Here is an 11,120-nt window from a genome sequence, read left to right on the forward strand (position 1 = left end):
AAAAGGCAGCATGGATGGAAATGGGCAGTAATTTGTCAATTGCAATTTATTTTTTTTGTGTGTACTGCACAAAAATATATCCTGCATGTGCTTAATACTCTCAAAATGTTAAATCATTAAATAAACATCTCAAAATAATAGAAGTTGAGGAAATCTGCAAGTAAATATTCTGGAGAGTACCTGACAAACACAGGGCGAGTGGACAGTAGAGGAGAAGGATGTTTATTGGAAGACTTCACTACTTCTTAAATATACAATTAAAGAACTGAAAGTCAAGAGCATGCAGAGATATTTCTGGGAATAGCTGTGTAAACCTGATGAATGCTTTGGCTGCTTCTGTTATTCTTGAATAAATGTAAGTAAATTTACAGGCCTGGAGGGAGCATATGTATCTGCAGACACTTATTTCCACCCTGGGAGTATGTTAGTATTGATTAGTCTCATCAGTGATCTTTTGTAATAGGCAGGAATTCTTTAGCAAGTTTTTTTTACTGAACGTGTTTTTTTGTTTTTGAACAGGAGCCTAATTTTAATAGTAGTTCTTAGAGAACAAAAATACAAATGTAAGGTGAATATTTGTAAGTTTTTAATCATGTACTTTAGTCCTAAGACGTTCTCATCTCTTATGCTGATTGTTTTGCCAAGGAAATTATTACTTGCAGTAGTATTTTCAATTTGTGTAGAGTTTTTTCTTTTTTTCAGTTATAAAAAAACATCCCACCACAATTCAAGTGGCCTAAAGGTTATCCTGGGACAACATGGCCAGACTTTGTATATTATACTTCCTTTATATATATGCATTATCGAAAAAATATGCTGTGAAGTAGTACGAAGGCTATTTGGTCATTTTAAAGAATTGCCCTGGTTTCAGCTGGAATAGAGTTAATTTTCTTCCTAGTAGCTGATACAGTGCTGTTTTTTAGATTCAGTTCGAGATTATTGTTGGTAATAGGCTGATGTTTTGGTTGTTGTTGACTGTTCTTTCTCACCTATCTCTTCACTATTTCTTTATTTTATGACGTTTGCAGAATTTGAAACTCTGTATGAAGTTATCTTACACAAGTGTTGTTTGGAGTAAGGATTGCTAAGGGTACAACTGTTAACTTTCTGCAGATTATGGAACAGCTACGGCTACTTTTTTGCCAACATGATTGAAAAGAGGTGGAAATAATGGTAGACACAGAGGATACCAGTTAGTTGGACGAGAGAGGGGAAATTCACAGGCTCTCAGGCAATCAAGAATTTTTTCATGCCTAGATAAGAGAATGTACCATAAATGGGTTTAACCCTCCCTGCTCTTATAACAAGTTCTTACATAATCGTTCTACACAGCACAAAACCTCTGCACTCTGCAGTCCCACTGTGTTAGTCCCGGATACCTGTTCAGCCATCTCACACACCACACAGCCATACAATCTCTCACTCAGATCCATTGTATTCTCCATGTACCAACTGCCTTCCTGAGATTGCTGCTTTTAGCCACTGTTTTTATGTTCTTTTCCAGACTGAAGAAAAGGAGTTAACAGCTTGGTGTATATGCTTGTTTTGACATAGGTTTAATTGTATTTCCTTGTTTTTTCACTTCCTCCTTTAGTAAATCCTATTGTCTCTCTTACTTAACCTCTTTTCATTTTGAAGTGTCCTTGCTTTTACTCCTGTATTAAATGGCTTAACATACTGTCTACAAACCTTATCTTGCATCATCCTTAAATCCTCACAGCTACAAAACCAATAGAACCATATTTTATTGAACTTCATTGAAAAATAGAACTGCATACTCATTGCGGTCCTGGTGCAAGGAAAAGTCCTGCCTGAAACCCTGCAGCACCTCTGCACAGATCTGGCCAGCCTGGTTACAGTGTTTGCATTCTGGGGAACAAGACCACTACTGTAGAAATACAATATGCCTTGGACAGAAAATAAGTTGTTGTCCTTGGAGAGCTCTTAACCTCTAGAAAGTGTTTTTCTTGTCTGAACAAGAGCAGGACAGCACTAGATAATCTTGCACAGCTTCTTTTCACACAGAGTTTTGAAATTTGTATTTGCTTTTTTTCATTAAAACTTGATCATATTTTCTTACTTTTTAACTTTTTCTGTAGTAAATGCTTATGTATCCACCTCTTTTCCTGTTTCTGAATACTTGCAGCAAGATCATCTTTCCTCATGGTGATTAGGAGTGTGAGGATTCTGTATGCTGTGTTGACATGGAGCTTAGGGACGTGGTTTAGTGGTGGTCTTGGCAGTGATGGTGTAATGGTTGGACTCAATGATCTTAAAGGTCCTTTCCAACCTAAATGGTTCTATGTTTCTGTGCAGTTTAATACTTTGACTTTCAAATAAGTTTGGTTAAACAAAAGCAGTGCCAGTTTTTGCATATTAAGAGCATTGCTGTCGGCAAGCAATGCCTCTATAATGGCTATCTGCTGCAGTGGAAACTTATAATACTTGAAAAATGTCTGCAAAAGAGCTAGGAGCTAAATAATCTACCAAGCTGATAAAATAGATAGTAACTAATAGCATCTGGTGTGAATATTTTGGCTAACTTTTATTGTTTATGCTACTATTTTATATATATTTGATACTGTGCTTGGACTGATTTTATAATTTCAAATCTATTTTTACATATTTTTAAAGATTCAGAATAAAAGCTTTAAGAGGACAATATTTAGTTCTCAAATATTTAAGACAAGAATATTTAGTTCTCTTCAAGTTTATCCAACTTGATGCCTGTTTTTTTTCCTGAGCATGGTGGAGTGGTTTAAGAAGTGATTAACTGAAACTATCTTTAAATGTTATGTTAAAATTCCTGGAGAATTTTGGTGAGTCTTTGCTTCAGAATTTCTTTGTTCACACAGTAGGATGTAAAAATTTGTGGAATATAGAAATATTAGATATATTCAATATAGAAACCTATGTCAAATGCAAAATTTCCACTATTAGGAACTAGTCTGTAGGTGTGTGTCTGTGATAATGTGTCTGTGATAGCTTACAGGGGTTGTCCAAATGGAAATTTGCGTGTACATGTTACATGCGTGGATTTGTATTTAGGCACTGTGGGCATAATTGCTCATATAAACTGTGTCCTGTTTTGAAACTTCTGTGAAAACATTCCAGATGTCCTTCTGAATAAGGAGGTGATGTGATGTACCTGGCAAACCTCATAAAAACTTGCTATCTCCGTGTTTCAGTTTCCTCAAATCAACAAACTTGTGACAGCTCTGTGTCATGCTCGATGTTCCCCAGGGGATTAGGATTATTACATGGGGAGGTGAATACCATGCAAGATACTGGAAATTACTGAGAGCTTTGGGTTAGCAAAATGAATATTCCTGTAGACCTCTTAGGAGGCTGAGGGTGTGGATCCCTGGGTAGAAAGGTTGATTGTTTACCTGTATGAATGCTGAGGGAATTAGTCATCTTGAGAGAAGTTTCTTGAAACTAGTTTTAATCACGGTTGTGCTTCATCCGCTTTTGTGCAATAAAACTCTGAATCTGTCTCCTCTGTGAAATTCGGCTGCTAAAAGTTCCTTACTGAGCTTACTACTGTTTTACTTTGTTTTGTGGGAAATTTTGGCTCTTTGGGCACAGTTTTTTGCCCTTACAGAACTTCCTCTCTAAACTGTTCAAATACTACCAGAATAAAAACTGTATTGTAAAAATAGACCTGTTGACAATGTTATTGGAAAATTCAAGTAACTGTATGTGTGCCATGAATAGTTATTTAATTTGCTGTGTAGTTTGGCATTTTGGATAGCAACATGGCATTTGGCTTTGAACTTCTGAGTACATTTGGTATGGAGATGAGTGAATTAGCTTTTTGCTTCAGGCCAAAGATAGTCGAACTCCTTGTAGAGCAACATTTTACTTGCCTAGTATTTTGTGGATTGGAGGACTTAGAAAATCCAATTACAAAATGCTCTTGCTTTTAGTTCTAGTTATTCTACAGCAGTATAAGAGCAGATCAAAGGTTGCCTTGTGCTATTGGAAAAAGGCTGGTCTTGTCTTGGAGCCTGAAAAACTATGTACTTTCCTTATTTCAGTATGACTTTTGGCAGGTGATTTCCAATAGTGGCATATTAGCTTCTTCATTTCTAGAATTTTAGAAAACTGATTTGCTTCTTTGGGAATATGAGGCAAAACTAATTTGAGCATTTAAAGTATTCAGTTTACGCTTCCTAATATCAGTTATAGACATAGTTACTAGAAATTTTAAGGTGATAGAAAACAGAATAACTATGTATTATATTTTGCCTAAAGCATACAGTGGAATTAACATGTCTGGTTTTTAGTTCATTCTGGAAAAGTATTGAAGGGGGGATGCAAGGGTGTTCAAACTGCAAAAAAAAATTGGCATCAAGGGAAGCACATCACATTCCCATAGTGGGCTTGCAAAATAGCTGGCCTGGTAATTACCATTATGCTGGCAGAAAGAACCTTTTAAATGCAGTTGCCTTTCTTTATTGCTTTTGTAGAAGGATTCAAATGCCAACTTTGTTTTTTTGGTTCCTAACTATGTCTCAGTATGTTTTTAAGTTGTTTCCCTTAGGAAAAGCGAACCATTTAAGATGCTTTGTGAAAATTGCAGTCTGTTGTTCACTTGAAATAGAACATCTGGATGGTCACTAGTGGTGTTCCCCTAGGCTCAGGTTTGGGGTCAGCCCTGTTTAACATCTTTATTGATAATCTGGATGTGGAAATTGAGATCACTCTCAGTAAATATAGTAAGAGCAAGGTGACCCCTGATGTGCGGGAGAAATTATGTATCTGACTCCATGATATCAGAAGGCTAATTAATTACTTGATTATACTATATTATTCTATATTACACTACGTCTAAACTGAAACTGCACGAGCACTCAACTCCACTGAACAGAATCTTGTGACTGTCTGCTGACCAACAGTCTGCACACGCACTTGGCCCTGCTAGGCCAAGGAAACAACACCCCATCACTTTGGGTAAACAATCTTCATATTGCATTCTACTTTTGCACAAACACAGGCGCAGCAAATGAGATAAGAATTGTTTTCTCTTTCTCTGAGGCTCCTTGCTGTGATTCCCAGAAAATATCCTTGGGAAGTTGTGCCTTGCTTTTCTCTGTGAAGAGCAATGCGGCCACAAGTAAATTTGCAGATGACACTAGGCTGGGTGGGAGTGTTGATCTGCTGGAGGGTAGGAAGGCTCTGCAGAGAGATATGGACAGACTTGATCAATGGGCTGAAGACAACTGCATGAGGTTCAAGAAGGTGAAGTGCCAGGCTCTGCCCTTAGGTGACAACAACCCCCTGCAGTGCTACAGGCTGGGGAAGGAGAGGCTTGAGGGCTGTTTGGCAGAAAGTGGCTTGGGGGTGCTGGTTGGCAGGTGGCTAAACGTGAGCCAGCCCAGGTGGCCAGTGGCATCTTGGCCTGTATCAAGAATAGTGCTGACTGCCCTGTACTCGGTGCTGGTGAAGCTGCACCTCAAGTGCTGCATTCAGTTTTGGGCCCCTCGCTCCAAAAAGGACATTGAAATGCTGGAATGCGTCCAGAGAAGGGCAGCAAGGCTTGTGAAGGGTCTAGAAACAAAATCCTGTGAGCAACATCTGGAGGAGCTGTGGGTGTTTAGTCTGGTGGAAGCTCAGCAGGGACCTCATCACTCTCTACAGGTTCCTGAAAGGAGTTTGTAGTGAGTGGGGGTCGGTCTCTTCTGCTGTGGCTACAGTAGCAGGACCCAAAGGAATGGCTTTAAGATGAGACTTAAGAGGGGAGATTCAGATTAAATATTAGAATTTTTTTTTTTGCTGTTCAGGTGGTCACGCTGAAATAGGTTGCTCAGGGAGATGGTGGAGTCACCATTCCTGGAGGTCTTAAAGAGACATCTGGGTCTGGCACTGGGTGATGTGGTTTAGGAGCTACAGGGCAGTGCTGGGTGGTGGTTGGACTGGATGATCTTGAAGGTCTCTTCCAACCATGATTCTATGATCATCTATGTCCTGTTTTTCCTTTATCTTAAGGAATTGCATTTAATAGACTCTCTCTTTTTTTTTTATATTCACAGAACTGTGCTAAAGAATAATGACTTGAGATCAAGACAAGAATTAACTACTCACCTCACCAATCAGTGGCCTTCCCCAGGAGCTCTGGATGTCAATGCTGTTGCCTTGGACACTCTACTCTATAGAAAGCACAATCAACAATGGGATGAGTAGGTTTTATATTTATTTTTTATTCCCCCTTAGAGGAACAGGGAAAGTGAAAATTAAGTATTTCCCTCAGCATACTTTGGAACATGTGCTATTGGGGTCACTTGTTACAATGTACAAAGATCACTGGTAACTAAAATTGTTTCTCTTGCTTTCCATAAAAATTTTCTTCCTTTGGATTAATTTTTTTAAAAAGGCAGAAAAATAAATCATTGCTTTAGGAAAGAACTGGCTTTGGAAATAAATAAGAATAGTATTTAAGAGAAGAAAGATTAACTGCATAGGGTTATTTTAGAAAACTTTTTAAGGAGAGTTGAAGATACCTAGTTAGATCTTTAAATGTGTTGCTATCAAATATTACTTGCTTTGCAGGAAAAGTTTTCAAAGTCTGGACCAACTTTCAGCAGAAGTTAGTCTTTCTCAATCCTCTCTGGATCCAGGTCACTCACAGGATGGGAAGCAAGATGGAATTAACTTGTTAAATGAAGGTACAGAGCCAGTCTAATGTCCTCCTTTAATTTTGTTCTTCATAGCTCTGAACTTCAGTCCCTGTGGGACAAATTTTCAGTTTGAAAGAAAATACACATTGAAAAACATATTTTTAATTGTTATGCACAGTGATTCAGTTTCCCTAAGAACTCTGCTTCAAACAAGTTGGGGTTTATGAAGATACACACTCCACTCCTCTGTATTTAAAGCTAAGCTTCAAATGTCTTGCACATCTCTTCCTTTTCCATCTCCGAACCAGTCAGCTTCACTATGAGGAGGATCTGCTGACATCTTTCTGCTATAACAAACTTCTGTTTCCTTTTTTTGGTTTTAAAAGAATGATTAAATGCACTGGATTTGCAACTACCACTGTCATTCTTACATCTTGTACTTAACATTTATCTGGAGATGCAGCCTGACAGTGTTTCCATTAAAACAGAGAGAGGAACATGATATGAACTGTCTATATAAATGTAATATATACACACACCCCTTTCAAACCTGGACGCTTACCAAAGCTTAGCTGCTCCATCTTGTGGGCAGTTCTGAAAAAGCAGGAAAATGTTGGAAGAATTGTGAAATAGTAGTATTTTGGGTATAGAATATAAATTGATATAAAATAATCCTTTTTGTATCTCATCAATTCTCAGCTTTAAATAGATTTGCCAATACAAAACCTTAGTGTTACATAACCGCTAAACTTTATTTTTTTTAATAAATATCAAGGATTAAAAAAATTGAATTTTTTTGTTCTTTTAAATTGTAAGCAGTACTAAAATCTAATTTAATTCAAGACTGATTTCAGCCCAGCCCTGTAAGGCATGGGTAGGGATCTCTGTACCACCTGGATAGGGAAGGTGTGGTGTAAGTTGTCTTCCCAATCGTGTTTATGAAACATGCCTGTGCTGAAGCATACTACAGAATTCACAGTAGTGTAGATTAAACAGATTTTTCTGTTCTCTCTTTTTTTTTTTTGTGGTCAAATAATCTTATGCTGCAGAAGTTATTAGCCTAATTCTTACTTTTCTTCACAGGAAAGGAAGACACTCCATCATTGCTTGGTCTTTGTGGCTCTCTTACATCAGTAGCAAGCTACAAGTCTCTCACAAGTCTGAAGTCAAGTGAATACCTTGCAAGTCCCACAACAGAAATGACAAGTCCAGGCTTAACACCATCTTGAGATGCACACAAGAAGGAATAACTTTCTGTTGTATGCATTTGGTTTATGTTCCATAAGATGACTTGCCGTGAAGAACTGCTAGTTCTGAGTTAAAAAATAAGCTGCTTTATTTTTTTCTTTCATGGATACCTTTATAATTCACAAATTGGGTCAGTTTTCATTTATTTTTTCTTTCCCCCAGAGGACTTTTCAGATATTCTATTTTAGTCTGGAATTATTTCAATCTCTTGGTCAGGTACAGAATGTATAATATGATATTTATGACTGGTTTTTAAAATGAAACAGTTGGAAATCAGACCCATACTTAAATGCCATCAGCTTTGTTTCTCCTTGCACTAGCCTGGACCGGCTCTAGCCACTGTGCTCTGCAGTGCTTTAAATATTTATCAACTCCTGCAGAAGAGACAGGGAGTCCTGAACATCAATCTTTGTAGGCAAATAAATACCTAAAAATCCAGCTTTTCATCTGTGTATGTTGCGTAGGCCCTCAAATAGCATATTTAACCTATCAACAGCTTCTCTCAAGTTGACTCAGTGTTAGGTTTTGCATTCCTGTTAATATCATGGCACTTAGGAGATGTCCCAGTCACACTGAAACACAAACACTTGAAATTGCATGTGAATAACAAATGTAACTTGATCATGTAAATCAAGCGAACATAGAGATTTGTAAATGGTGAGCAAACTCACTAAATGCTTTTAAGTGGCCTGGGTTACAGATAAACTAACATTATACAAAAAGTTTGTTGCTGAAAAGATGGGGCCTGTTGATGATGGGGGTAAGCATCTGGCAAAGTCTGGATTATGTGTTTATTGTAAGATATATGTAAGATCCCAAGGAGAGTGAAAAAGGGGAAAGAATGTAATGACTGTATTTGTGTGTTAAAAGACTTTTCTCATCCCTGTAGTAGTGCAGTAGGTATTTTTCTTGCTTAGGTAATACAGCAGAAATTCTCTTAGGTCAGTTTTCTCAAATTATTTGCCATTGATTCAAATTACTGGTAGGAGAAAAAAAAAGGGAGACTTTTTTTAAAATATAACTAACTTTCCAGATTACCCTACAGTTTCACAGTTTGCAAAATAATTTTTGAATTGCAAACTGTATTCTTAATTCTTTGTAAGATACAATGGATCCTTTATCTAGGAATTTTGCTAATCAAGGTAATGCTTATCAGTATGATTAGTAACTTTTTAAACAAAAGTGAAATGCATGTAAGTATGTTGTATTTATAAGTGCTAGGGAAAATGCTTTTTTGTGCCAAAGAAATTTCATAAATTGTTTACATGAGTAGCTGCAATACAAGACAGATTTTTAATTATTGCTTACTCCTAGGTGTTTACAGTATGTCACTACACTCTGTACAGGTTTAGTTGATTTGCCTCTTGTGATGATACCTTGGCACTACTACTTCAAACTGATCATCATAGGGTGGGCTTGAAAGAAAGAAGAGTCATTCTTAGTTTAACTGAAATATTTAATCTTTTTAAGTAGGAGGCTATGCATTTCTGGAACTCATGGCAGTATTTGATTTAGCTAGAGGATAAGAATCCATCTCCTCAACCCTCTAGTCCACGCTGCTGGAGGACACTACATCCATGGCTGGGTACACAACCACTGATGCTATTTTAATGTAGAATTTTAAAGCAGTTTAACAAAACCACCAGGTCTTTCAAGCCCTTGTGTACCCACACAGGTAATTTCTCTGTAATAAACTCTGACCATTAAATCCTTTCATACACCTTCAGAATGCCATTACTTCATGGAACTTTTTTTGTTATTACATTAAGCACCTGTTTCTTGAGTAACATTATTAAATATAAATTTGTAAATTAGAGATACATTTTTACTACAAATAAAAGGAGGGAATCCAGATTCCACAAGTTAACATTCTGCATCAATGTACAGTGATTTAATTGGTCTTGTTTGCTGTTAAACACTTCTCATGCCACATCAGTGTTTTGGAGGGGGCAGTAATCATGATCTTCAGTCATGTTCACCGATGGCTCTTTTCTTAGAGCTAAATGTGTTGTTTAGCTGAAGTCTTTTATGTAGTCTTGACATGTGTTTCTGGGTGTCATTTTGTGCATGGGCAATCAGTTATGTGCATCTTTCTCAGTTCTAAACATTAACCATTTTTTAAAAAATAATTTTAAACCGCCAAAACTGTGTTTTGTTGCCTTGATGTTCCATGAATGTTGCATGTAAATTAAAAATTTTGTATCATCACTAGTTACAAGTTGTTGTCTCTGTTTTAATCACACAGGATAAAGTAAAACCATTCTGTAAATTACAGCATTTCTGAGTCCATAGCAAATACTTTTCTTGCACCAGTGGGAGACTGGTTTTCTTGCTCTCTGTCATTCAGTGTCATCCAATACCTGTTGCTACTATGTTCTCTTAGGCCTTATTTTGTAAATTTACATTCAAAAGCCACAGTGGAAGAACAGCGTTAAGCATCTCCTCTGGCAGCACTTCTTGCCTAATGAGGTACCTAATGTCTTTACAAGTAGAGCATTTTTCAGTGTGTGAGGAATTTTCACCATGGATTGAACTCCATTTCTTGGGTAAACCAAGCTCAACTGTCATTGTCTTAATGATCTGACTACTGAGGTACTGAGTATCAGCTCGTCCCTCATTAAAATACACCAAAAAATAGAATTCAACAACTGCATTGGAAATGCATGAAAAGAGGGAGGTAGTGAGGGTAGTTCAAAAATTACTTAAATCAAACAGAGGCAGCTCTGAATAGTAATTGGAGTGCCTACAGGCAAGTGCAGTGCTGCCGCTGTTCCTCCCAGGAGTGCAGCACACTGGGGCAGAGGGTGGCTGTGCCTATGGCAGCAACCTGAACATGCTCTTCCCTTCAGAGGGGTACAGGGCTGAGTCAAGCTGGCACCAAATCATCTCTCCTTATGCCAGCAACCTTGGCCTCCCAAGACAGGTGACCCCACACAAAGCGTGCATGGCCCAGTCCTGCCTTGGAGTAGTGTGACAGTGACAACTGGCACCTCCCAGAAACATGTTCAGGAGTGTTCCTGCAGAGCACCTGTCCAGGCCTTTGGCTTCAGTGCACGGGTGGGCTTTCATTTCATCGAGTATTACCTTAAATGAAAAGCCCCTGCTGCCCCTTCAGTGTATGCAGCAAGCTCCCTCAGTGTCTAATGAACATAAGTATTTTTCCAGTTTTACAGAATTTTTCATTTAAAATAAACCTGACAAGCTTTTATAACATGCACTTACACAAAACACAGAGCTGCAAATAACAAACAT

General features: G+C 37.8%; 1 protein-coding gene across 1 annotated transcript in view; it reads left to right on the forward strand.

Moving 5' to 3' along the window:
• Positions 1-11,003, forward strand: part of RUNDC3B (RUN domain containing 3B) — a 51,489-nt gene extending 40,486 nt beyond the window's left edge. The window contains exons 9-11 of the mRNA XM_038127962.1: positions 6,036-6,182; positions 6,553-6,668; positions 7,704-11,003. Of these exons, the coding sequence (XP_037983890.1) occupies positions 6,036-6,182; positions 6,553-6,668; positions 7,704-7,849 (409 nt within the window). The 3' untranslated portion in view covers positions 7,850-11,003. The remainder of the gene's footprint in view (positions 1-6,035; positions 6,183-6,552; positions 6,669-7,703) is intronic.
• The last annotated feature ends 117 nt before the right edge of the window (positions 11,004-11,120 follow it).

The sequence above is a fragment of the Motacilla alba genome, chromosome 2 (assembly GCF_015832195.1).
Source record: "Motacilla alba alba isolate MOTALB_02 chromosome 2, Motacilla_alba_V1.0_pri, whole genome shotgun sequence".
In the NCBI taxonomy this organism is placed as follows: Eukaryota; Metazoa; Chordata; class Aves; order Passeriformes; family Motacillidae; genus Motacilla; species Motacilla alba.